Source organism: Balearica regulorum, chromosome 1, assembly GCF_011004875.1.
Source record: "Balearica regulorum gibbericeps isolate bBalReg1 chromosome 1, bBalReg1.pri, whole genome shotgun sequence".
Classification (NCBI taxonomy): domain Eukaryota; kingdom Metazoa; phylum Chordata; class Aves; order Gruiformes; family Gruidae; genus Balearica; species Balearica regulorum.
In genome coordinates this window covers 151,580,260-151,606,573 of record NC_046184.1, presented here as the reverse complement: position 1 = coordinate 151,606,573, position 26,314 = coordinate 151,580,260, and the positions used below count along the sequence as shown (strand labels likewise).

Genomic DNA, 26,314 nt, shown 5'->3' with positions numbered 1-26,314 from the left:
AACTTCACAAAGCAGACGAACTATGAAGGGCTGCAGTTACTGTGAAAAAAAATGAAGGGGAAAACTACTCAAAAACAGGAAAGGCCTTTTAAAGACTGCATGTGCACTTGTGCTTAAATTCCACTGAGAACACATGGACCACTAAGAGCATCTGTCATCAACAGCCCCAGGCAAATAGCTGAATCAGTTACTGTTGGGTAAACTTCTGCATGTGAAGGAAAGGCAAACATTCATGGATCAAGAGAGATGTACACACAATAGCATGGCAATCTTTGCTTCCAGCCCTCAAAAGGCAAGAGAATGAGGATAAAGCAGATCCTGAAAGACAAGTGACCAATAGAAAAGAGACACGTCCCATGGAAAGTGTGCAACATCATGTTCTTATTGACTTCAAACAGCTTAGAAAGTTGGGTCTTCTGTTGCTAGTCCCTCCCCTCCAGCTGAGTCTGCCTGATTGTTCATAGTCTATTTCAATGCAAAGTCAAATCATTTTCAGTAATGGCTCAATGCTTGTACTGTCAGATACCGGGTTTTTAGCTCTGGGCACAGTAACTGAGCCACTGAGGAGCACGCAGGCTCCATCAGATGCGAACTTAAAATTCCTTCCACTAAATCTGCACAAACCCACCTGGTTACAGCTTCACACTTTCAGAACAAGTTTTCCAGTCTGGAAAGTTAAACCATGAATTATGCATTTAACGGCTGCTGTCAAGTTTCATTCAGCACTCTGTATAATAAATCTTCCTGATAGCATTTAACATGTTTTAGTATATTTAAAAAAGGAAATATTCAGAAATCATGTCATTTCATATTTGTATGCAAAACACAAATACCAATTTGCTGGAGTTTCATAATTTGTTCTCCACAGGGCAGCTCGAATTTAACCACTTAAAGCACAACTGTTGTTTCATCACCCAGGCTGTATCTAAACAGCATTTGGGGTATACACTGTCAGGACTAGAGCAGACTATGCAACATGGTATTTTCAAACTAGCGAGAGCAAAACCAGCCAGTAAGATGTGAGGGCACTGGTTCACCAAGGGAATAAAAGCCTGTCGACCCTAAGGGGCAATTAAAGTCCATTGCTGAACCACTCAGCGCTGTGTTCTGATGGCTACTGTTACCCACCCACTCAGATGAAGGGAAATTTGGGTGCACCTCATTATTCTGATTACCTCAACTAGCTAGTTTGCTAGACCAAATGATGAACTAAAGCCACAAAGGGCACGTGGGTGGGCAATGCCCAATCTGCATCTGTGGGTTGAGCAGCTGCGCAGCACCTGCACCGCTTGGCATGGGACTGTGCGCCACACCTAACAGCAGCAGTCATGGTGAGATTAGAGGCCTCTTAGCAGCTCTTTGCCGACACAGACAATGCCTTCATTTTTTCTTCAAGATGAGCAATCGTGCCAGACTCTGGTACATCTTGCTGTCAAGCAATAAATGGATGTGGCATTAAAGCATCTGACAATAATGCTCATATCTGGGTAGGCTGACAGCTAACACAGTCCTGCTGTCAGTAACATCCTAGTCTGTCATAAAGTTTATCAAGTCATAATCTCACCTTGCACTCTTCAACAATACAAAACATCTTTATAAGACAGCAAAAATCAGCAACATTGGAAAACCATAAAACTGAATGCAAAGCCTCAAGCTAAACATAGAATCATAGAATGGTTTAGGTTGGAAGCGACCTCAAAGATCATCTAGTTCCAACCCCCCTGCCATGGGCAGGGACACCCTCCACTAGACCAGGTTGCCCAAAGCCTCATCCAACCTGGTCTTAAACACTTCCAGGGAGGGGGCATCCACAACCTCTCTGGGCAACCTGTTCCACTACCTCACCACTCTAACAGTAAAGAATTTCTTCCTAACATCTAATCTAAGTCTACCCTCCTTCAGCTTAAGGCCATTACCCCTTGTCCTGTCACTACACTCCCTCATAAACAGTCCCTCTCCAGCTTTCCTGTAGGCCCACTGGTAAGCCGCAGTTAGATCTCCCCAGAGCTTTCTTTTCTCCAGGCTGAACAACCCCAACTCTCTCAGCCTGTCTTCATAGCAGAGGTGCTCCAGGCCTCTGATCAGCTTTGTGGCCCTCCTCTGGACTCCCTCCAACAGCTCCATGTCTCTCCTGTATGGGGCCCCCAGAGCTGGACGCAGTACTCCAGGTGGGGTCTCACAAGAGCAGAGTAGAGGGGCAGGATCACCTCCCTGAACCTGCTGGTCACACTTCTTTTGATGCAGCCCAGGACACGGTTGGCTTTCTGGGCTGCAAGCACACACTGCCGGCTCATGTTGAGCTTCTCATCAATCAACACCCCCAAGTCCTTCTCCTCGGGGCTGCTTTCAATCCATTCCTCGCCCAGCCTATAGTCGTGCTTGGGATTGCGCCGACCCACGTGCAGGACCTTGCACTTGGCCTTGTTGAACTTTGTGTGGTTCGCACGGGCCCACCTCTCCAGCCTGTCAGGGTCCCTCTGGATGGCATCCCTTCCCTCCAGCGTGTCAACCGCACCACACAGCTTGGTGTCATCGGCAAACTTGCTGAGGGCGCACTCGATCCCACTGCCCATGTCACTGACAAAGATGTTGAACAGTGCCCGTCCCAGTATCAACCCCTGAGGAACACCACTCATCACTGTTCTCCACTTGGACATTGAGCTGTTGACCACAACTCTTTGAGTGCAACCATCCAGCCAATTCCTTATCCACCGAGTGGTCCATCCATGAAATCCATGTCTCTCCAATTTAGAGACAAGGTTGTCATGCAGTACAGTGTCAAAGGCCTTGCACAAGTCCAGGTAGATGACATCAGCTGCTCTTCCCTTATCCACCAACGCTGTCACCCCATCACAGAAGGCCACCAAGTTTGTCAGGCACGATTTGCCCTTAGTGAAGCCGTGTTGGCTGTCACCTATCCCCTCCTTATTTTGGCAACTATGTCAGATGAAGTTATACAATATAACCACTCACATTTTAATTTTTCTTTTTAAATATATAGGCTTGTTTTGTACAGCATTAGAATACTTAGGATTATAGTTTCTGAATAAAATGTGAGAAAACAGCACAAAAATATTAAGAAATGCACTCAAATTCGATTAACACTGTTTGTTTGTTGTATTAGAAGAGAGAAATCTCTGCATCACATGCTATTCCCTCTCTATGTATGAAGACAGAAAACAGCACTGCCATTTGAAAATTTGTACCATTTCTGGAACTCATACAAGTGAGTCCAAACCATGTCAAGAACAAAATTTTAAATTCTATTCATTAAACTTCAGATAGACAGCTCAAAATACCAGTTATTACATCAGAAATGTTATTATCCGTAATTTCAAATCAGTCCTTCTGTTCTGAAAAATGAGGCCAAATATGTTCCAGAACTCGGCATCTGAGAATCATGGCACCCAAGACCACTAATATTTCAATAATCCATTGATTTTAAGCTGGTTTTCAGTTTCTGACTGTGCTGATCAGTCTGCTTAAAACCTGGATATTTTCAGGGTTTGCACATAGTAAAGAGAAGTCCTATACAGGATTATCACTGTCACCCAGTTTCTTTCATATCACAGCCTAGAAAGAATTAGAAACCTGGTCTCTTTGATACTTGTTGGGGTTTTTTTTAATTCCTCACTGTGACCTGTATGACCTCAACCAAGTCACATTCTTTTTGACACTCATTTCTCACTGTATTCAAAGTGTGGGAGTGACAGTAGCTTACCTCAATACGGTGCTGCTGTGATGCATAACTAAATAGCCGTGAAGCGCTCTACAACATGGAAAACAGTATTAAGGCCACTGGCCGACATAACCAGAAGTAAGATGCAGGAGTTCCCTGGAACACAGCTCAATGTTTTATCCACTAGATTATGTGGCCAATGGGGACAACTGCTACAATGATAGAACTGATAGTTGGCACATTAAAAGTGCTTTTTGACTACCAGTATTTGCAAGATTCACTGCAAATGTTAACTACCTGACAGTTTCTTAAATTATTTTCCTTAAAATTGGAGAAAAACTGAGTAACGTTGTGTAAGTACTTATCATTAACACAAATATTCTTTTTTCTCTTATAAATGAAAAAGTGTTTAGAAAAAGAACTGTGATACCACAAATGTAAAAAAATACAAACACAAAAATACTCCTTCATTTGGCTGCCTTCATTTGCATAAGAATTCGTACAAAATATTTACAAATCTGCTCCCACTGTTATGGAAAACACAGAGCCCTCTTGCAGACTCCTTAACATGAAGGCTGTGGAACATCTAAGCAAATGGATAACATCATCAGAGTGCTGTTCATATTTACACTAGTTGTAATAAATGCTTATCATGGAGCCCAGAAAAAACTTTTAACAGTTGGGCTCTTGTAAAGATACAAAACAGCACAAGTGATAAACTGTACAAACAATTACAAACAGAGAACATGCTTTACAGCAAATATTGTGCTCCTCATCTCTCCAAAAGCTAGAGCTGCCTGCAAACCTTTTTGTTATGAGTTCATGGCTTACATTACAGGTGCTGTCCTAGAAAGCATCCTGGTCTAAAAAGCTTCCACAAGCTCATTCTGTGTAAATATTGTAACAACATAAACAATGCAGAAGCTTATCCAAATATTGGCCTTCTTCAACTAATAAATTACAAAGGGAAAGTTTTCATATCCTGCAGGAAATAAACACTAAATCTATTGTTTTACAGTCACTGTCATAAGAGGCTTTAGGGTAAGAAGAAAGGGAGATCAGGGTTAACAGAACAGACCTCAAAGTTAAAAGGCTGTTAAAAGCCTTTCCATCACTATTGGCATTGAAATGTGGCATTAAAGAGGATCGATATTTTACAAGAGAATGTTACAGACTGAACAGGCTGTCATGAGACTTTCTTTGCATCATGTACACAACAGTGTATTATTTGCCTCTCCAAATAAAGAGAAAACCTACCCTTGAATGTATTTTCATGTATGCTTCACTACATAGAACCACACTACATGTTGGAACAAGTGTGTACTGTAAGTGTCACTTTATGACCTGGCATGTGCAGACCTGTATGCAGACTGAGGAGTCAAGACATTATGTCCAACCCTACCACGCAGCAGTATCTAAGCAGCATTTCCCCTTGCATTTATTGGAGACTGCTGCACAGGTCAGCCATTCATGTCTGTGACCTCCTAAGCAAACATTGTGGTTCAAAAATGACCTGTAATACATACTTGATAGGAAAAAAAAGGAAAAAAAAGTAACTGATTTATATTGACTTGATATCCTGCTACATCGTTTTGATTTCTTGCTTTGTTATAATGACTGTTTTTACAAGACCTAATATTGTAATAGAAAATACAATTTGCTTCAAAAGAGGGTAAGTACAGAAAAAAAAGAGTCTCACTGTGTACCAATATCTGCAAAGTACCAAACCCTAAATGGAGCTGAAGTGATACAACTATCAGCATTCCCGTGGTTTGAAGCAGGGCCTAGAAATCTGGCAAGGAGTGGTTTTTTTGTGTGAGATGTACTTGTTGCCATTCCTGTGACAACCTGCCTACATAATTATTTAAAACAGTACCTGCAGATACTATTTTTGAGCTGGCTCCACTCCTCAAGGAATCAACAGTTATTTATAGGGTTTTGAAGTTATTTGATACTTGAGATAACCACACCCCTCCTTGTATCAGTGACCCTGATAGTTCACATAGTCTTAATTATTTCTGCAGGCAGAATCCTGGCCCCATTGATTTACGCACACTCGTAATTCACCCTACACCCACACAAGTTGCAAGTATCACTGAAACCTAAACCATACTAATAAGCAATGCTTTCTTTCTGAAGGGAAGCAACCTGTCTGTCCTAGAGCCATGGAACCCATAAAGCTGCCATGGCCCTGTTATAAGTACTCCTTTGCCAAGATAATCTCACCTGTACTTCTGAATCAGCATCAACATGCTGGAGTTGAAACCAGGTGTCTCTGTTATGATACTTCTGCAGATCTTCTTTCTGTATAGCTACTTTTCCTGAAAATAAAACAAACCAGAAGTAGAGTTTAAGACATGCTATAGCTCCCCCAAAGTACATTTCCATCAAAAGCAAGTTTTAAAACAATGATTTAAAGACTGTCCTATTCAAGAAAGGCTTCAGAGCAAGGAAAGATTTCTTTGGGGCATACTTCTTTACACAATACATAATTCTTTCTGATGTGCAGCTTTTTCCACTTCATATTATGAAAGACTTTAAAATTCCTAATGTCATACTCACCTAACAGACTGAAGCACTGGACTCTGTGGATAAGCTTGTAAGTATGCTTACAGTAAAAATATCATTATTACTTCTTTGACATGACAATTAACCTTGTGAGAGGAAAAGCTCAAAAATTGTTGGAGAAAGATTTGAGGCAGATGTCTATAACAATCCCAAAAGAAAGTTCCAAGCATAGGGTTATTACTAACAATGTTTTAGGATGAGGCTTTTCACTATATATTTTTGTAGGAGAAGGGCAGCAACTAGAGATGTCAAGTCACAGCAGATTCCCAGATCTGCATTTTGAAGCCCTGTTGACCTATCTCCTTCACTCAAATCTTGCAGAGTTTGCATTCCACAACCCAGAGCCACCCGAGTAATACCCCTGACTGTACAGAGAAAAAAACCCCACACAGTAGAGGTTTTCCCCTCACCTTTTTAACACCCTCTTACCCCTACCAAATTAGCTCTTTTGGTGGTTATGGCAACAGCAGCCAGTTCCATGCTGTGAACTGATGTACATATATGTTAAGGGCTAATACATATGTAAAGCTGAAACTTTTATCTTGCCCAGTCTCTCTCAGGCATTATGTAAAGCACTCTGACAGGTAATGAAACATTTTCCAAGCATCCTTCTTTGTATATATAAAGCAGAGCATGGCATGCCTGAGGAGCACGTGATCCTCAGAAAGCAGCTTTCGGCTGGGTGGTTCCCCAGGCACCGAGCAAAGCAGTATGTTCAAAATGAAAGAATCCAGGACAGAGACGTTCACAAGGCTCAAGAAAGCTGTTTTTCTGGCAACGTGGTTTGGTAGCAGACTTTCTCTGCTAGAGTGAGTTGCTTGCATACAGTTTGCAACCACTGCTTTGCTACAGAAACAGACTTTTTTTTAACTAAATCCTGCTGGATAAAATACACCAAGGAACACAGTCTTAGTGGGAGAGAGATTTCCAATGCTTCCCAAACCCATGGAGTTTGGCCAGAGGTCAGTAATACATTACTCCAGCAAATGTTAACAGAACACATTTATGAAGAAAAAAGAAATAATCTCCACATGATGGAAGACTACAAAAAATGGCAAACACAAAGCATTCTCCCTTCTGAAATCTAAAAGCTTACAAAAGTCCCAGCAGCCAGTTACTACACCTCAGTGTTCCCTCAAATTTTGGCCTTTTCCTTTAGCTGTTGTTGGATGCCTCCACCCAGCCCTCCTGTTTGCTGGGCTGCTCCATGTACCCTGCTGCAGCAGCTGCTGCTGCATTCTTCTGTCACCCTCGGGCTGCTTCTAGTGACAGTTTCCAGATTTCCAGTCCCAGTTTCTAAACTACTCTGCCATCCTTCCACAGCTGTCCTCCATAGTATCCGCCAGCATTTCTGGTCTGGCTTCCACAGCGCTGTGGACCCATTACTTCCAAGTCTTGCTCATTCTGCCCTCAGTGCTCTCCTCCCTCTGCTTGCCCTTTAGAGATTACCAGATCCATCTCCTGGCAAACATTAAATTAGAGATTAATGAGGTAGATTCATTACGCGGCTCTTTATTGGATATGCAGAGCAGCAACTTGAAACTTCTTAGAAAAGCAATAATTAAATTACACATATATACAAAATAACATGACAGAAAGAGTAAATAACACATCTGAACTGCACAGAACAGAGGACCCCAAATTACACTGCTGAGAATCTCTGTAATGATGGCTGTGTTTTTTCAAAGCTTCTACTTTTATTCTCCAACCATAGCAGTTGGTGGGCAACCTAGTTTCTCTAAAACATTTTGAAAAAGGAATACATTTAAATGCATGACCTTCCAATAATTGCTCTGGACCTCATTTGAAATTGTTTACTTTCACTGCTTGCTATCCTCACTGTACCCTTTAATCTCTTGTAGAAATCCTCCACCCGACTGCAGTGTAACATGCACTTCCCAAACAGCGTCGCCCGTATCTTTCAATCAGTCTCATTTGCAGTCCCCTCCCATGAAGGGAATGTCCTTGTGGAAATCTCAAGCACAATATCACCAGCATCTGTAACTGTATGTAGTAGCATAAATGGTGTTATCGCTGTCCCCTCTTTCAGCAGGGAGTTCCACTACTCTCTACATCAAGGATGACAAGATAACCCAGGTGGGTCTGACTGCATAGTCATATGTAATTGCAGCACAAAGTGTTTCGAGGCAATGGTACATCTCCAGCTCCAGAAGGGTTAACATGCTGGTACAACTGTTTTGATTAGGAAACTGTTTGAACAGCAATGTTTGCTTTGAACACAAGCAAGTCTTATTAATGAGTGAAACTTATTGACTGGGCTGGCTGGAATCCAGGGTTTTTTACTGTATACCAAATGATCCACAAAGGAGAAAAATCTGCTAGGGGAAAAAAAAACAGGGGGGCAGAGACTAAAAAAAGGGCCTCCACTTTGGCTAGTCTAAACATATACAAAAGTATATTACTGATAGAGCAGATTGTTTGATCTGCTCTATTAAACAATTCTCTGTGTAGAGGAGCACCCTGCACAATTTCTGTTTATAACTCTTTGCTGCATCGGCCATGTCCATATGCTCACCCAACCCACACTCCTCCTCCTCCTCCCCCCCAGGCCCACGTAAGGCACAGCGCAGGTGCTGAGCATGGTCAGGTCCTGCCCTCCTCTATACAGTCACTGCTCTGCCACTAGCTGACCTACATCTGACCTATGTCTGACCTGGCTCAAACAACTTCTAGTCTCACCAGAACTAGGTTAAATCTAGGCCAATAATCACAAGCTGGTGGCACCTGTCATTTGACCTGAGACTACACGATAAGGGCCTACAATTCTCCTTGAAGATAAACCTCACACAAGGTCAGGAAGGTTTACCACCACTCATTTACAGGATCTTTTCCTCTTTGTGGTTCTTCAGCATGCTCCCAAACTTGAGCCCATCGTCCCGTGCTCTTTCTCAAGACCTGGGTGGCTGCCAGGCGGTGGTGAGCAACTCCAAACCTTGCACCTGAGGCACCCAGTCGCTCCTGCTGGTTTCCTCAGAGCTGCCCCAGGCTGTGCAGCCCAGGTCTGTTTAAGCTTCTAGACACTCTACGGGAGGAGGCAGGGAACAGCAGAGTGTGCTGAACTGTGTAAGGTGTTATTTCAAAACTTAGTTAAATTACATTTTTAAAAGTTAGATTCTCAGCAATAAGACCAGCAACAATGAGGTTGAGGCATTCTTTTCATCTGAACTAACTTCTTTCCAAAGTCTGACATTCACAGGACCTCAGGCTAGAGGAGAGTAGGGAAACCCCACACACTCCTGCATGTTTTTCATCCATATGGCAGCAGTTTCCCCATGTTCCCCTAGTTCAGACTGAATGGATCTTCGCTGGCACATTTAAATCCTAAGCCCTGTGTTCAAAACAAACATGTGACATGCCACACTTGACCCCTTCCTTCTGTGAATCTCTCTTTACGGAAAAAACAATCTACCAACAGCCTGTTATTTCAAAGATGTGGCCAGCTCACAGATGAATGAAGTTACTACCTAGTGCCTGGACGGTCCTAAGGGTGCAAATTCCACTTTACTATCCCTGGTGCAAACTGATTTAAAAGCCTCCTACTTTCCCCACCCGTGCACCTCGGTCCTGCAGCAGGCTGTACTGAAATTGTTGAGGAAACCAATCCAAACTAAAAAAAACCCAGACAAATGAACAATGGAAATAAACATTCAAGGGGAGAAGGGAGGAAGAAATAAGTTTCAGGGGTCATGCTGGGGTGTTGTTGGCATTTTTAACACACATATCATTTCAACCGACCTGTTTTATGGCTTCCCCACTCAAGCCACATTAATACAGCTAGAAGATAGGAGATAGCAGAAGGGTAATAATTTGGGCACAGGAGCAGAAATAGGCAACAGGGATGGGTAGTGATTTCTGGCTTCACCACTTTGCCAGTGTTCATGGAAGCACCGCACCCTCAGTGCCCATCTCTCACTGGAGTTTCAAAAGCTCTTCCCAGGCAAGTCAATGCAGCCCATTAGTTTGTTTGTTCCTGGACGTGCCTGGGCTTGTTAATTCAGGTTCTAACATTTCCATACAAAGACTAACGGAGTTGATAATTTGGCTCAGGCATTCTCCATCCAGTCACAACTACCTTCTGGCTGGATCACCTCTTGGTGACAAAAGGATTAAGCACTAGTTTGAGGATTACATCTCACCTTTTAATACTCATTTGCCAGTTTGCACAGTGTTTGCCTCGCAGCTGAGATATGTGAATATTTATGCCAGATGCTAGATTAGTAGAAGATATATTCCTTTACCAAAAAAGAAGTCAGACAGCAATAGGACAGGAGTTTGTAATTTTAAAAGGGCACGAGGTTCTACCTGAAAAGTCATCCAACCATTATGTTACAGAACCCTAAAACCAGAGTATTTCAGGAGCCCTTGTATCTTCTCTTTAAATTATCTTTATCTTGGAATACTTGTACAGTGAAAACTTTGCTGCCAAGTGAGCTGAAGCAATATAATGTAGTATTTTTAATACAACACCCTCCATTAACACTGACTGCAGTATAGTTAATTTATAGAAAAAGGTTAGGTCTGAGTCACATGTTAAAAGGCCCCAAATGCCTAATTAATTCAGTCTTCTCTCTGCTCTGAGCACATTACTTTGCCTCCTACATGCTGCAATATTAGGCAGTAAAAGGACACGGAAGCTAGTTCAGAAGTTGCTTCATGCTAGTATATTAAGTGCACAGACACACTATATCAGTGAATACATTTAAAATAACTGATATGAAGGTACACAAGGAGAGTCACTTTCAATAGCTGGAAAGACAAAGGACAAATCAGAATCGATTTTAATCAATGTTTTAGGTGGTGAAAGCATTATGAAACTGTAATTACCTTGAAATCTCCAACCAAGAAGCACCACTACTGTTCCAGACTACCTGAAATTTTGTAATTATCTATATGAAAGGTTATTTGTCATCAAATAGAAGTACAGAAACTTCTCAAAACAAAAAAGGTTAGATGCCTACCTTACTCAAGAAGAGCGCAAATTCACTCACCCTTCTCATAACACAGAAAAAGACTGAAACAAGCTATCTCCCTACTTGAGGATTAGAAAGGTAAGGATGACAGTCAGGGGCAACATAAAGCTTCAGAGCCTTGAAAGCAGCAGAATGGCTCCCTCCCTGCTCCTATGCAGTACACCATGAAGCACAAGCACTACTAGATCATCTGCTACCATGGGTAAAAATTAGTGGTGACGATGGCAGAACACAGCAGCGGTGCATCCTATACAGAGTACTGATGTGTACTATATTCATGACCCCAGTTTTGTTTGGCTTTTTTAAGAATATCACAAAACTTTTTTTTTCCTTAGCAGGATTTATCTTGGATAATAAGGCAGAGAAAAGTAGGCTGCAGATCATAGAATCATAGAATGGTTTGGGTTGGAAGCGACCTCAAAGATCATCTAGTTCCAACCCCCCTGCCATGGGCAGGGACACCCTCCACTAGACCAGGTTGCCCAAAGCCTCATCCAACCTGGTCTTAAACACTTCCAGGGAAGGGGCATCCACAACCTCTCTGGGCAACCTGTTCCAGTGCCTCACCACTCTAACAGTAAAGAATTTCTTCCTAACATCTAATCTAAGTCTACCCTCCTTCAGCTTAAGGCCATTACCCCTTGTCCTGTCACTACACTCCCTCATAAACAGTCCCTCTCCAGCTTTCCTGTAGGCCCACTGGTAAGCCGCAGTTAGATCTCCCCAGAGCTTTCTTTTCTCCAGGCTGAACAACCCCAACTCTCTCAGCCTGTCTTCATAGCAGAGGTGCTCCAGGCCTCTGATCAGCTTTGTGGCCCTCCTCTGGACTCTCTCCAACAGCTCCATGTCTCTCCTGTATGGGGCCCCCAGAGCTGGATGCAGTACTCCAGGTGGGGTCTCACAAGAGCAGAGTAGAGGGGCAGGATCACCTCCCTGAACCTGCTGGTCACACTTCTTTTGATGCAGCCCAGGACACGGTTGGCTTTCTGGGCTGCAAGCACACACTGCCGGCTCATGTTGAGCTTCTCATCAACCAACACCCCCAAGTCCTTCTCCTCGGGGCTGCTTTCAACCCATTCCTCGCCCAGCCTATAGTCGTGCTTGGGATTGCACCGACCCACGTGCAGGACCTTGCACTTGGCCTTGTTGAACTTCATGTGGTTCGCACAGGCCCACCTCTCCAGCCTGTCAGGGTCCCTCTGGATGGCATCCCTTCCCTCCAGCGTGTCAACCACACCACGCAGCTTGGTGTCATTGGTAAACTTGCTGAGGGTGCACTTGATCCCACTGCCCATGTCACTGACAAAGATGTTGAACAGTGCCTGTCCCAGTATCAACCCCTGAGGAACACCACTCATCACTGTTCTCCACTTGGACATTGAGCTGTTGACCACAACTCTTTGAGTGCAACCATCCAGCCAATTCCTTACCCACCGAGTGGTCCATCCATGAAATCCATGTCTCTCCAATTTAGACACAAGGTTGTCATGCAGTACAGTGTCAAAGGCCTTGCACAAGTCCAGGTAGATGACGTCAGCTGCTCTTCCCTTATCCACCAACGCTGTCACCCCATCATAGAAGGCCACCAAATTTGTCAGGCACGATTTGCCCTTAGTGAAGCTGTCTTGGCTGTCACCAGTCACTTCCTTACTTTCCATGTGCCTGAGCATAGTCTCCAGGAGGGTCTGCTCCATAATCTTGCCAGGCACGGAGGTGAGACTGACCAGCCTGTAGTTCCCTGGGTCTTCCTTGTTACCCTTCTTAAAAATGGGGGTTATTTTCCCCCTCTTCTAGTCGGTGGGAAGTTCACCAGACTGCCAGGACTTCTCAAATATGATGGCGAGTGGCCTGGCCACTTCATCCACCAGTTCCCTCAGGACCCGCAACTCATCAGGTCCCATGGACTTGTGCACCTTCAGGTTCCTTAGATATTCTTGAACCTGATCTTCTCCTACGGTGGGCGGTTCTGCATTCTCCCAGTCCCTGCCTTCTGCGACCTGGGCAGTGTGGCTCAAGGATTTGCCAGTGAAGACTGAGGCAAAGAACTCATTGAGTACCTCAGCCTTCTCCATATCCTGGGTAACCAGGTCACCCGTTTCATTCCAGAGGGGACCCACATTTTCCCTCGTCCTCCTTTTATCACTGACATACCTATAGAAGCTTTTCTTGTTGTCCTTGACATCCCTGGCCAGACTAATTTCTATCAGGGCTTTGGCTTTCCTAACCTGCTCCCTGGCTGCTTGGACAGTTTCTCTGTATTCTTCCCAGGCTACCTGCCCTTGCTTCCACCCTCTGTAGGCTTCCTTTTTTTGTTTGACTTTGCCGAGGAGCTCCTTGTTCATCCATGGGGGCCTCTTGGTGGATTTGCTTGACTTCCTCTTTGTTGGGATGCATGGCTCCTGAGCTTGGAGGAGGTGACCCTTGACTATTAGCCAGCTGTCTTGGGCCCCTCTTCCTTCCAGGGCTTTGTCCCGTGGTATTCTACCAAGTAGATCCCTGAAGAGGCCAAAGGCTGCTCTCCTGAAGTCCAGGGTAGTAAGCTTGCTGAGTGCTCTCCTCGCTGCCCCGAGGATCCTGAATTCCACCATTTCGTGGTCACTGCAGCCAAGGCTACCCTTGAGCTTCACATCTCCTACCAGGCCCTCCTTATTGGTGAGAACAAGGTCCAGCATAAGACATAGCTTCTATCCTTAAAAGAAGCAAGCTGCATCATTGCATGGACTGTCCTCTATCGTCAGGGTAGTTTTGCTGGCCTCAGTCCTAAAGATCTTGCCTAGCTTACATGGCAATTTCTACTCTCCCTTCCTGTTAAAAAGAAAATACCCACCCAACCACACGTCTGGTATGAATTCTCTGCCAGCTGCTCTCTGAGCCCTGAAAATGTCCATACATTTGAGAAAGGTGGTATAGCCCATGGCTGGCTGCAATGGGAGAGCAGTCCTAAAATTCAGACTTGCAGTCACCATCGTCTGCCTTACAGTAGGCACCAAGACCCTAAGCACACTGCCTGCACTGAACAACCATCTCCTTCATCCCCTCCATCGCCAGCCCCTTCCAGGTACTGCCACCAGAAGCCACTGCTACTGCATCTTCTTCACAGTCTGTGTCTTCGCTTAGTTCAATGAGGCATAAACCAAACAAACTGTTTAACATCTGCTAGTGCTAAGTCAAGTACTACAGAAAATACAGAAAGCCCAGCTCAAACTAAAGCAGTCAGAGGTAAGCTGGGACCATGCATCTATGGTGATATTCCAAATACAGATAGTATTAACACTGTCATTTGATAAGGAGGAGGGTTGCATAAAAGGACAGTCGAGGTTCTAGCACGTTATGCTCAGTAGTTTTGTTTATAATATGTGTACTTGCAGGAGGAAAAAGGAAAAATACGTATTTTTGAAAGTTCAACTTTGTTTTCCTGCTTTTGTGACCATCTGTTATGTTAAAAGAGTGCATCCTAACAATTTACACTATGCAGAAAGTATTTATTTTAGGCTTTCTATGCAACTGCAGAGAATCTTCTCAGGATAATTCTAGTTTATAGCTTCTCGAGACTTGTCATTGTGGGAAAGAGTCATCTGTTTCCTTTATTTTATTAGTAGCTATATTTATACCATACTGTGTAGCTATTATTCCCATGTCATCCAACAGTACATCACGGAAACAGTAAACCAAGTTGTGACTGCTGCCTAAGCCATGGCTGGCATGGAGGAAACAGAGGAACACAATTTTCTACTAACATTTTGATCTCTGCTTCACGCTGTATTGGAATATCTTTCCTCTGCTTAGCTAGCAAGAAGAATAGTTTAGCAGGGATGATGATTCTTCTTTTTTTTTTTAAACCTATAAAATAATCAAAAAGCAATGCTTCAGCTACATTTGGCAACAGTTACCTAATAACAGTAGAAGGTTTGCTTGGATAATTGGTAACAAATGGTGGCAACTCTACAAACACACCTCCTCATTTGTCATTAACAAAGGCATAGCCACCTCAAACATGCAAGCCTCAAACAACTTTCAATTCCAGGGTGTTTTCATTCTTTGAGAGTGTCCATGAGCTATGATTTAGTTTCATTTGCTTCAGTCTGGAGCAGCTAAGTTTAACTACCCTCGAAAGCGTATTTGTCTTACTGCCTTACTTTGCTTCAGCTCATCTAGTATTAAGCAGGAAGACGGTTACAACCTGCTAGGATACAATGGCCACAGGAGTTTCGATTTGTTTGCAGAACACACCTAATAACCTCTATGAAGGTGACTTGCAGCAGTTAAGTTACAGTAAATTTAATTAACAGAATCACTTGCTAGTCTTCTCCCCTCTGGCTTTCCGCTTCTTCACTGAAGAAGTTAGGCATTTCACATCTGTGTTTTACTCAGTACCATTCCATCCCCATCAGCACGGCAACCAAGCCACCCCAAGTCAGGAGTACCACAAACTTACAAAGGAAAGTTCTTACTCCCCAGTGCAGTACATGGGCCAAGATTTGATACAGTGAATTTACTTTTTCCACTCAGAACCTCACAGGGGGTGCATTTTGTTCTGTTCAGGTTCTTGCTTAACACAGATGTTAGCAAGTCAGTTACACACATCTGTCACCAAAACAAATGAAGTGCTGGGGTAAAAAAAACAAAAACAAACAAACGTGGTTTGTGATGTAAGTATAAGATAAATAATTGTGTACTTGTCATCTGAAGGGCATATGATGTTAACTATTCTCCCAGCACTGTGTTAAATGACTTGGTGTGGCACATTTCCTGTTTTTTTAACTGATCTATATGTTCAAGCTCACAGCCTGGCACTCTGAACTGTTCATTACACACCTAGGAGAATACCAGCTCAGGGCATATTGTGGAGATGGTTTCCTTCACTACATCTAGCTCAATTATTAAAGAGTGAGAAAAGCCTTCTGTCCCACTGTATTGGCACAGCTTGTCTCATTTAACATTTCTAAAAAGCTGAAAACTAAATATCAAAACATAATCATTAAAGAACACATATTTACATTTGCCTTGTTTAGCAGCACTACTATCCTAGTATTCCTCCTACTGCATCCAGCCAGAGGTGTCTTTTTTCCCATTACTACTGGAGGGGTGCCAATTGACAGTTTTTCAAGTTAACCCCATCTGCTCAATGTTTTTCTCATTGTAACAACTAGATGGAAATAGCTATCCTATGTATTATACAGACACATGTTCCAACAAATTGGTCTACTACTCCTATTTGATCATTTGCAAAGAAACAAATCTAATTTTAAATGGAATTTACCACTATGTGCAGTAGTACATTTCCTATTCAAAGCATCTCAACATACTATATAAATCAGTATACTAACTCTAGCCAGTAACAGTCAAGACACACAATATCAATTAACTTCTTAAGACTAGTTTACTTCCACAGTAATTGTATATTTGCTACATTTTATCTGAAAAAGACAAATCATATTTCAGATCCACTGAGCTCTGCAATTTCTTCATTACATTTGCATTTCAACCAGTACCCAAGATTCTTCCAAGACACAGTTGTTCAAGGGTTGTATCTGCTTAGCTAACAAAATCCTAGATGACTTAGCAATTTATGATTAGGAAAATGCAAATGTAATAAACAAACATGCAAACTCAAAGATATCTTTATCTGCACAATCCTCCCATCCTGTATGCCAAAATCTACAGTATGTTCCAAAACGTATCTGCTACACATGTGTTCCAGTTTCTGAATGTTTGGTTCTCCTCGGAAGTTTCTGTCAGAGGTTTCAGGGGGTTCTTGTTTTTCATTTTCTCGGCCCCACTCCTTCCACTTTTGGTGCCTTGAGCATTCTCATCTGTCACACATTGAGTTGCATTTCAGATGTTAAAGAATTTCCCATCACAAACTTGTATTTCATATTTGAATAAATAAAAGCATGCCTACTCTGAGCTCCGGTCACCCTGGAAATCAATACTGTAACACCAAGAGAAAGTTCTGGCAATACTTAATAGTGATTCAAAAGGAACTCTGCTAGCCAACCATCTTCAAAAAATAGCTACTTGCCAAATTCTCACCATTTTGACACATGCACTTTGTTCTCTCTGTCTCGAAACTCCCTCAAAACTAGCCAAACAAACAATGCAAACAGATGTCTTAAACATACCACATCACACAGGAAACACAGGCAAATTCACAAGCTCAGTAAAATCTGAACTTAAAATTAGTCTCCCTGGATGGAAGACACAACCCCCAACCCCCTTCTCTGAGAAAGTGCATTGGTAGATGAGCATGGGTAACCACATTTTCTTCAGCAGAAGTGTCTTGTGATGACATAATATAACAAGCGATCTCTGTAATGGAAACAAAGGGCCCCTATTTGTAGAATTGAGCAGTTCAGTGGAAAAAAGCTTATTCTAGCACTACTCTGACCAACCTTTTTCAGTAGGGACCTCTTCCAAACCTCCCTTGCTCAAGCCTCTTCAAGATAAGGTCTCTTCAGACTGAGCTGAAGACACACATAGAGCCGCTATTCCTTTTAAATATTACAGGCTTTGTTCCAATGAAAGAATTCCCTTTCTCAAAAAATCTCCACTGTTTAGCTTTGCTGCTGCTGACTCCTGTTCAACAGGAACTACTGAAAATAATCCCATGCAGTTACTCCGGAGCACTGTTCTCTTTCCAGAACATTATCCTATTACAAGCAGAACTTGTAGAGTTAGTATCAAAAGTGACAGTAATTCTGGATATTTTTCTTCTCTTGTTATTTATCACATTTCCACATCTTTGAAGTGGTCTTCAAAATATGCCTGTGATAAGGAAGGAGGGCAACAGAGGGAGGAAAAGGGAAAAACTCAGACTATAACAGCTAATATGCACTGTAAAATCTCAATGGAGACAGGTTAACACTGGAGTGTCGACTTTCAGTGCTACATCAGTATCGTAACACACCAGTCTGCCTACCTATGGATTCTGCAACACATACAAAAGTCAACATTGCTGTTTCCTGAAGAGGTAGTGAAAAATAGAAACCTGATCAATCATTCAAGCATCCAAACAAAAGTCTCTTTATATCTTCTGCAAGTCCTTTTCACGAACTGCTCCCAGTACCTTTAGGACAAGATTACTCTAGCAGCTCCTGAAGAATTACCCTCCAATGTCAGAGCTTGATTATTAAAACGGGAACTTCGGAAACATGGAGAAAAGCAAACAATATGCACTTCTCTATCTGCGATTTCATGGGTCTTGCTGGTGTTAAGTGTTCAGAGACCCTTGTTCCAAGAGAGGGAGTAAAGCCCCGAGCAACAAAGATCCCAGTCCGTGGCCTGTTCATGGGTCACTGCAGCTGCAGAAAACCAGTGACACACAGGAAATCAGATGAGGCAATTTCAACAATGAAAAACTCATCAGTTGAAAGAAAGGAGGTACTACTTTCAGGTTACAAGAGGAAACTACAGATTGGAGAGACCAAAAAGCTTTCCAAAAGCTCACTCAAAAGTCAGAAACTGACCCTGACCTCCCTAGGATGCCAGATTGCTAGATGCTGTACACACATGAGCTCAGTTAGGGACATAAAGAGAATGACAACCCAGTTTCCTAGCTCATATGTAAAATGTAAAACAGTAATTAAAGAAAAAACTAGTGACTGCATGATAAACTAGCATACTGTAAAGATACATATGAAGAGATCTGCACCACCACCCCATGCACTTTAACAGAACGTATTTTACAGCATTATACAAACTGTTGCTCAGCATCAGACAACTTCCTCAGTACAAGCTCTGTCAAAACATACAGACCTCACTGATAGCTATAGTTACGTTATATTGGAATAAGAAAAATGGTAGTCATACATGACTTATTTCAAAAGTGAGAGATGAAAAACCAAAAAAAAATCCAAACAGTTACAATGACTTAAAGCGGAAACTGTTCCCCTCAATAACAACTAAGGTTTTACAATATTTTTAGCCCTGAAGAGATAAATGGAGTGTTATGCAACTTGCTGCAGGTGAAATGCACAGCAAATAAATCTGGAAAAGCAGAGGTCTTGCCCATGTCAAACAGGCACTGGAAGTCTTACAGAGCTATTCTGTAGGCAACAGCTTGCTCTGATACTCTCTATAAAATTCTGTCATCATTGTACTGTGGGTACCCATGACCAGTAGCTATTAATCTGCATGTCATTAAGGTAGCCTTAGTTTAACAATACTGCACGCAGGTAAGTGTAATGAGCCCTGGAAAACTGCTAGACAGTGCAGTAACAAACAATGTTGCAAACACTTAAACAATGCTTTATGGCCTATTTCAGTTAAACTGCAATCTCGATTTGCTATCATAACTGACAGCATTTATCCCAGCCTTCTTCATAATACGTAATACTGAAGGCATTTTTGTCACTTGACAAAAAAAGGGCAATTGGGTGTTGGAACTAGATGATCTTTAAGGTCCCTTCCAACCCAAACCATTCTATGATTCTGTAATACTGAGCTGCACTTACTACTGTCATTGTCAGTCCTATCAAGACACCTCAACTCATAAGACTACATACAATCTAACAGTTAAAATCCAAGAGAAGTAAGCTGTAAAGAAAATATAATTTATGAACACATACCTATGATGGAATCCCTTCGAAAAACATCTCTGTCAAAAATATAAAATGACAGATGGCGAAAGGTCCGAGGAATTTCACAGTAAAAGTCTTCTCCGTAGAAGGGGCTGGATAAACAAAAAAACATACACATAAACACATACACACACACACAAAAAAAAAAGAAATAAATTAGTTTTGGTATCCTGGAGGAGCCAGTATGTTTGTTTATACTTCATACCCAGAACATCACTTTGGACTGTGATGGTCTTTCCCCCCCATGAATGTGCACCTTGAAGCATAGTTCTACTTTGACTCCTCCCAACTATCTTAAATGCCCACAGAATAAGATTTCTTAATGTGCAAAAAAGAACAGATAGTTATTTTTATCTGGAAAACAAGTGTCCCTAAACAAAGAGGGCAGAGACCACATTATTTGTTAACATAGGGTGCCTTGAAGGGTGGAGAGAGGCCCCTACTACTACACTATGCTTACAATAAACCATTACGACAGAGATCGCAAAAGCACACACATGAACAGGATGAGAAAAACAGCGTGGTTCATGGCATATCTCTGTATTTTTTAAAGGATTTAGTTTATTTAAAATAAAATGCCTAGAGCTATTGCTTCTTTTCTTATCCCCTGCAAAGTTTCTTATTTAAAGTCAGATTCAGTCAACTGACAGTAACTAAGCCTTGGAGCTGGCATGATGGTTGTTACCTGATAGCACTGCATATCTGCCTATTTTTGCTTACTGGAATTGTATAGAATAAGTTCTTCTACAGTAAGACCAGATTTAAAAAAAATAAATACTATCTCAGCATAAAAAACTCTTTAGAAACTTAAGGGGCTTTCTTTGGATCCTACCAATTTAAATGGGAAAAATCTCAGACACCTAATAGCAACCCTTTCAGTTTCTCTCTATCCAATTATATGGTTAAGGATTTACTCCTAAGAACTATAAGCACATATCAACATTATTTATTCATTGACAGGTCTACCATTTTACATAGACTTTTCATTCCAAGTCACTCATGCTTCAGTAGATCTAAATGAGTGCATGCAATTTGAGTCATATGGACAAATACAGCAAGCACTGCAGATGTAGACTTAAAAATAAATCTAATTCCAAAAGGCTGAAAGCCAGGAGAATTTTTTTCTTCCCCTTTTAAACACAGACCTCCTTATTGTCTTGGCTAAGCACAAAAAATGGGACAGAATTGTGCTGTAGCTTTAATCATTATCAAAGGCTTTGTATGTTAGAAAATTAGATATATGAAAAATTATTAACAGTTCCTTGCATTAACATTAAATATTTCAGCATTTTGTCAAGAGAGGTCATTCCCTTGGCTTCTTTCCAGATATTTTACATCACCATACAGTTTTGCTTGTATTCCTGCCTACAGTAAAAATACACTCCTCCAGAATGGCCACATTCACTCTAGAGCTAGCTGACCAGTCTCACTCAAAACACACAGGCACTGTAAATTAGCTAGCCACTCTGTGTTTGAAGGGAATATGCCACATTAATCTCATGAAGTCCAGAGACATCACTCAATATTCAGTAATAACGTTATTTAAGTCACCGCTCCGCCAGCCACGTGGAAGAACATATTGGAAAAACAACGAAGCCCAAAGCATACCCACAGGTTAAACTTCCATGACTGAAATGGTTTCCCATTCTTTCAAATAAATGCACCCAGCCATAAGTTCTGGCAACCAACATGAGCCCCGTTCGGTCATCCCTACTGTGAAGGCAGGGGAGAAAATCTAACAGCTGGAAATGGCAGCTGGTTTGAATGTTTGTCCCAACTGTCCCCTCCAATTCAGCACCCTTGGTTATGTCCTCTTTACCCATTCTGCTCCAAGATGTTTTATTTGGAATCAAGAATTCAGCAGTCACTGCTTCAGGCACAAAACACGCGAGTTCTTTGGTACAAGCAGCTTCTACCAAACTGGGAACTGACTGTCCCTGGTGGCAGCCCCAAGGGCCTCATTCTGTACACATCACTTGGTGCAAGTTTTCACGCACAGGCTTAACCCAAGGGGGCTACACAAATGCATAAACATTGCCCAAATACCTAGTGCACTATACATGCAAAACACTTGCATCATTCCGAGCCCTAATACTCTGTTCAGCCATAAAATTGTCCTTTCTGCTGGAAGAACATGACAGATGAATTTACTCACTAATGACCTTAGAATGAAATGATACTTAATGAACTGTGGATTATATACCCAATCCTCTATCAAGAATACGAGGGAAGCTTCAGTATAGTGGAAGTCTAAAGGCAACATAAATACAAGAGAGAGTTTAATTCAGCTCAGCTGATTCAGGGTGGAAAGAGCAGTGGAAGAGACAACAACTGGGGCCTTTGGCAAGTCCCCTATTAATGTTGTCACTGGTGGCGGTCAGGAGCAGAAGATAACTAAGACCACACCACAGCAAAACAAACACAAAATTCAGAAAAGTAGAGTGGACAACAGGAAGCATCTAATCCAATACACAGTATCAGAAAGAGACTAATTAACAGAAGAAATGCTATGAAGGCTGACTTAGCCATGCAGGGACCACATCTGGTCACCACTTTTAGGCACAAGGCTTATTAGTCTGAGCAGCGCCTGCTGGCTAGTACTCTTCACAGGATACATTATTTGTGGCTGCTGTCAAGAGAAGAGAAGCTTTGTTCTGCTCTTGGCTTTCCCCCTCCAAGATCTTGTACCCCTTGTAGATTCACAACCTCTCATCGCTCAGGTAACACCCCTGAGGTGCACTGTGTTCTTAATTAATATAAGCAAGCAGATTTCCAACACAAGTGCACTCACTCTGCGCTAGATAATTAGCCAGCAAAATTTTATAGGATATAAAAGGATATAAGGATACACATCAAGATAAATCTGATATCCTTCTGCCCCAATCCTGTGTAGCTCTGAAGAAACAGTATCTTCTTTCTGAAGGAATCAAAAGTAACCACGCAAATACTTTCAGCTTCCAGTTAAATATGTGCTTTTCCTCCATGTATCTCTTCAGAACAGTACTCGCTTTGTCTCCCACCCAGACCTGAAGAGCAAGAGGTCGCAGCAGTCAAACCCCATGATTTATTTCCCAAGCTAACTTATCTTGAGCATGAGCCCCAGGGCTCCAGAATGGTTTTTCCAAAAGAACAGCTAAATCCCTCCTTCAGTGTCCCCTCTCTCCTAAAAGCCAGAATTGGTCTGATGGGGCTTCAGCAAGTACTTTTATTTTGACATAGCAATTAATAAAAAGCAGCAGCATCTGCCTACACAGCCCTCAGGAGTCTGACAAGATCTTCCAAAACAAATAGTAGAACTAGCCTGGCTGAAAACTCAGGAATCTTTCAGAACCCAGTGAGTTCAGATTAAACTTCCAGGTTTTGAGTTCAGCTTTCCTTGTAGATTAACGAACCCTACGCTCAGGAGAAATTTTAATTGTTCAAAGAGGAGAAGAAATAATGAGGGCCCCCTCGCTCAATCTTGCAGCGTAGGCTGCACATCAGTATGGTCACAATGGAAGGGCATGGACAAGACCAGTGCTATCATAATTCAGTTTCTCCTGTGCTTCAAATAAGTGATGGGATGTAACTGCTGAGAGAAGATCTTGCAAGGACAGAAACAGTAGACCTCCACTGTAAATGCAATTCAGCTCCTTCCAAGCAGAATATAAAAGCATTTTCAAACCTAGCTTCTTCAACAAAGACTACTAAATTTAGAACAGTTTTACTAATTTCTTTTTAGTTTTGCTATCGCAGTGATGAGAAGAGTATCAGTGCCGCTATCAACTACGATTTAGATATGAAGTGGGATTTGTTCCTAAGTCACTCTCTCTTGTTTTCCTGAGGGGATTAGAAACTACCGAGAAAGATCTGTACCAATTTTCAAATCCTTGCTCCAAGCTTTCAGGCACACAAGGTGCCTCCTCAGGACACTTTCCTTAGGATGCTCTCACAGCTGTCATGACATAAGAGACACACAAAAAAAAAAGTCAAGTAAAAGCATAAAGAATAGCGCAATGGATTTCAATCTTCAGGCATACTCTCCCCTCACCAAAAATTTGTTTGTTCTGAATGCTCACAGGAGCAGGAATACCAGGAAATCAGACCCAAAGAGTTCTCTCTAGGTATTGTTTCACTCACATACAGCTATCCAACTTAGAGCCCTTCCCATTTCAAGGTATCTATTTTTGAATCTCTTCTAATGTGTGTCTTGGATATTTTTAGGAGGAGACAGGGAAGGAGAAGAGAAACAAAGTACTGTGTAGATCAAGTGGAATGAAAGCAAATATGGAAGAAAATCCTCATTTCAAACATAAATGTGAACTTCTTCCCCTAGAAAAGGTTCAAAATTTGTTCTTTTACATGTTTTACTAAACTCCAGAGGCATACTTGCAACTTTAATTTCATACCTTCAGATATCTACTGAAATCATCGCAAATAATATTAACAGAGAGGAAGAGACTTCATAAAACACATCTCAGTGTAGAAACATTTATTTAGTTTCAGGCTGTGTTGCAAAACCTCATGCTTGTTTCTCAATACTTGGGATTCAGTAAAGCAGTTTTGTTTTTGTTTTGGCACCAGTACTTCAGTGGATGAAGTGAAAGAGTTGCATGCTGAATAATAATGAAACTCCTCAAACCAGAAGTCTTTGTGTATGGATTTTTTTTATTTAAACTGGTTTTGTGATTGAAAGTAAGGACTATTAACATGCCACAGACAACTCCACATCCTCTGACTATTTTAAAACATTTAGAAATACTGGATTCATCCTGTCGCATGAACTGAAGACCAGAGTTCACATCACCATGTGAGCTGGAAGCAAAATCAGTCTGTACAAAGGAGTACACTTGTTTGTTTCTACTACTAAGCTTTTTCTTCTACTTGGCTAATAAGTTTTATACTATGCTTTGCAGCGTACGTAAAGGGAGTGGGCTAGAGAAGAGAAGGTTTATTCAAAGCAGATGCAGCAAGCCAAATAAAATCTGAATACACTTCAGTCTCCTACTAGACACGGAGCTACAACACGACAGGCAAGAAAGACAGGCTCTGTAAGAGCCAAAGTCGGCAGATGTCATGGTAGCTTCCTTACACAATTTATTAAAAATACCTACTATTATATCTGAAGCACAGATTTGGCAGAGGACACACAGCAGGAAGGATACGGCACACAAGGCAACGTCTAAATCCAAGCATACCACTTATGCCCACTGTTAGAGTGCAGGCTGCAGCCTTTCAAGCATCCACCGAGCCTAAGCAAGTTTTTTCTTGTGTCACTGTGCAGAGACACCCAGATGGACACTGCTGTGTTATAGCCACAACCACCCCTACTGCACAGATGAAAAATAAAGCAGTGTGCATTTTCTCAACCCTATGTTCAGAAGAGAGAGACAGACACACTAGCTATAGTTATCATCCTCACTTGACAGTTGCTGGTTCGGCTCAATGAGGCTTACAGGGATTATGATAACTTTAAGCAGCAGCCGTTTGGCCCCTAGTCACCTCCTAAAATATTCTGTAAGATGACACACAGAAACAACAGAAGTCACATTACAGCTGCATTTACATTTTTATTTTTTTAATCACTCAGAGCAGCCTACAACAGCAACAATTGTTATTCACATGGGTGGCTTTTCGTGTGGATAAACGCTCTCATTCATAAACCCTGCCTTGGGTCTCAAGGCTCACTTCAATTCTCCTCCTTCCATTAAGTCTTGCTTCCCTTCCTGGCGACCTTCCCAGTTGTATTATTTCCCTACACAACCACACAGTCCTTGCCTTCAAAAATAACCCTGACCAGGCTGAAGTTTTACCCATACCCGTCTTATCCCTTCCCCTTAAAGGCTTGGGGTGTTTTCAGAATTGAAGTCTACTGAAACTAAGAATTCAAGCCACGGTTAGATGCAGTCGAGTGCAGAAGATGGCAGACCGTAGCACAGACAGCACACCAAGGAACAAGCTGGGAGCATGCTGGAGAGAAGTTACAGAACATGTAGACAGCAGAACATGCTACAGCATCCAGCTCAAGGCTTCTTTACTTAAGGCCTCCAGGCTGGGGAAAGCTGTTATTTCAAAGAGGTGACCTGGCAACTTTAAGAATATGGAAGGAGCTAATGGAACTAACTCAGATACAACAACTAATTTTGGCAACACTCCAACTGAGGGAAACAACTTTGTGTTTAATATTTGAGAAGTGGCCTGCATCCAAGATGTTATCGGAACCCAAGAGAAGTTTAGCTACGCAGCCATGAACTCCAAACACAGGAAAATAAAGGGTTTAAGCAAGCCTAGAATTAAAAAAATAGCAATGTTAAATAGGGCAGAATTACTTAGAGAAAGTCCTGAGAGCTACTGAGTGAATCTGTTACCTGATTTAATGCTAAAAGAGACACAGAAACCTCTTCTTACAGAGAACACAGCCTTAACTATGAATTTACAGCACATTTCATAATACACTCACAAGCACACTGCAGACTTGTAGTTCTCACTGTTACCTTCACTGGAGACTAGCAAGAAAA

General features: G+C 42.0%; 1 protein-coding gene across 1 annotated transcript in view; it reads right to left on the bottom strand.

Annotated features, from left to right (window-relative positions):
* Positions 1 to 26,314, bottom strand: part of RASA3 (RAS p21 protein activator 3) — a 143,711-nt gene that overhangs the window by 68,329 nt on the left and 49,068 nt on the right. The window contains exons 3-4 of the mRNA XM_075739171.1: positions 19,806 to 19,909; positions 5,906 to 6,000 (exon numbers count right to left, since the gene is read on the bottom strand). Coding sequence (XP_075595286.1) covers positions 5,906 to 6,000; positions 19,806 to 19,909 — 199 coding nt within the window. The remainder of the gene's footprint in view (positions 1 to 5,905; positions 6,001 to 19,805; positions 19,910 to 26,314) is intronic.